This window comes from Meles meles, unplaced genomic scaffold (assembly GCF_922984935.1).
Source record: "Meles meles unplaced genomic scaffold, mMelMel3.1 paternal haplotype, whole genome shotgun sequence".
Lineage (NCBI taxonomy): Eukaryota > Metazoa > Chordata > Mammalia > Carnivora > Mustelidae > Meles > Meles meles.
The window spans coordinates 817,776-819,402 of NW_025721115.1; the positions used below are offsets into that span (position 1 = coordinate 817,776).

General features: G+C 39.1%; 1 protein-coding gene across 1 annotated transcript; it reads right to left on the reverse strand.

Annotated features, from left to right (window-relative positions):
* Nucleotides 1-505: 505 nt before the first annotated feature.
* On the reverse strand, nt 506-1,090 carry LOC123935998 (olfactory receptor 2H1-like). Its single transcript, XM_045996812.1, has one exon. The coding sequence runs from the start codon at nt 1,088-1,090 to the stop codon at nt 506-508; it is 585 nt and encodes a 194-aa protein (XP_045852768.1).
* Nucleotides 1,091-1,627: the final 537 nt, after the last annotated feature.

The window sequence follows — 1,627 nt, forward strand, 5'->3', positions numbered from 1 at the left end:
TCCCAGGGTTCTGGGATGGAGCCCCGCATCGGGCTCTCTGCTCTGTGGACAGCCTGCTTCCTCCTCTCTCTCTCTCTGCCTGCCTCTCTGCCTACTTGTGATCTCTGTCTGTCAAATAAATAAATAAAATCTTTAAAAAAAAACAAACTAATGATTTATTATATGTCGACTAATTGAACATAATAAATAAGAACAAATGAGAAAATAAAAACAAAAACAAGGACAAGAGAAATCATAAATATTCTTCAAAAGTTAACTCTGAAAATAACATTTCCCCCTGACAAATATTCTGGATACTTACTATGTGTCAAAAACTGTCATTATGTCTCTACAGAATTTTTTAAACAATATGTTATGTAAAACCATAGAAATAAAGAGTAAGTTACAAATTACTGCCTTTAAACTAAAACTACTGTTTTGTAAAATGATAATTCAGTGACTCTCTAATGGAGAGTATAAGAACATCATGATTTCAACACCTTTTTTTGATTCAGAAGGACATTTTTCATTTGTGCATCATTTTATTTAGCAGTCTTTGCAGAGCATCTTTTACTTCTTTGTTCCTTAGAGTATAGATGAGAGGATTCAACAGTGGTGTGACCAAAGTGTAGAAGAAAGTGAAGATCTTGCCATAATTTGAAGCAAAGTGGTTCTTAGGATCTGCATAAACCATGGCCACTGTCCCATAAAACATGAAGACCACAATAAGGTGGGAAGAACAGGTGGCAATGGCTTTTTTCCTTCCCTCTTCTGAGTGGAGTTTCCCCAAGGCTCGAGCTATACAGCCATAAGAAGTCAGGATCAATACCACTGGTACAATGGTGAAAAGGTCAGCAGAGATGGTCATTTGCCACTCAATGGCTGAGGTATCTCCACATGCTAGGCGTATGAAGGCAGGAACTTCGCACAGAAAATCATCCAGGTGGTGGTGGGTGCAAAAAGGAAGCTGGAATGTGATGGGAGATTGGGTTACAGATTCCATCAGTCCAGACAGCCAGGCTATTAGTACCAGTTTCCAACAGAACTGATGATTCATGATGATGGTATAATGCAGAGGCTGGCAAATAGCAACATAGCGGTCAAAGGCCATCATCACCAACATAACACCTTCTGTTGCCCCAAGGCAGAGGAACACAGATAGTTGAATGACACAGCCTGTGTAGGTGATGCTCTTGTCTGGCCCCCACAAATTAGACAACATCTGAGGCACAGCAGTTGTAGTGAAGCAGAGATCCAAGAAGGAAAGATTGCTAAGAAAGAAATACATGGGAGTGTAGAGATGAATGTCCACACAAGAGAGCAAGATAATGGTTGAGTTGGAGAGGATGATCATGGCATATAAAATGATCACTATCCAGAAGAGAATTATTTCCAGATGGGGCCATTTAGTGAAGCCAAGAAGAATAAAGCCTACTTGGAAACTGTTGTTTCTCATTGCTAGTGCTTTTGACATTGGTGCTTGGACATAATTATAAGTAAGATTTTGTGAATGAATTTCACAGAAAGGATACAGCCATTACTAGTTTTCCAGGGGGTCTTAGGACATGGAACATTTGGATGTTTTTCCTTATATCCGAGCAGTTGTATACAATCTCTCTTCCATAAGTTTGTGTTTTTTATACAAAAG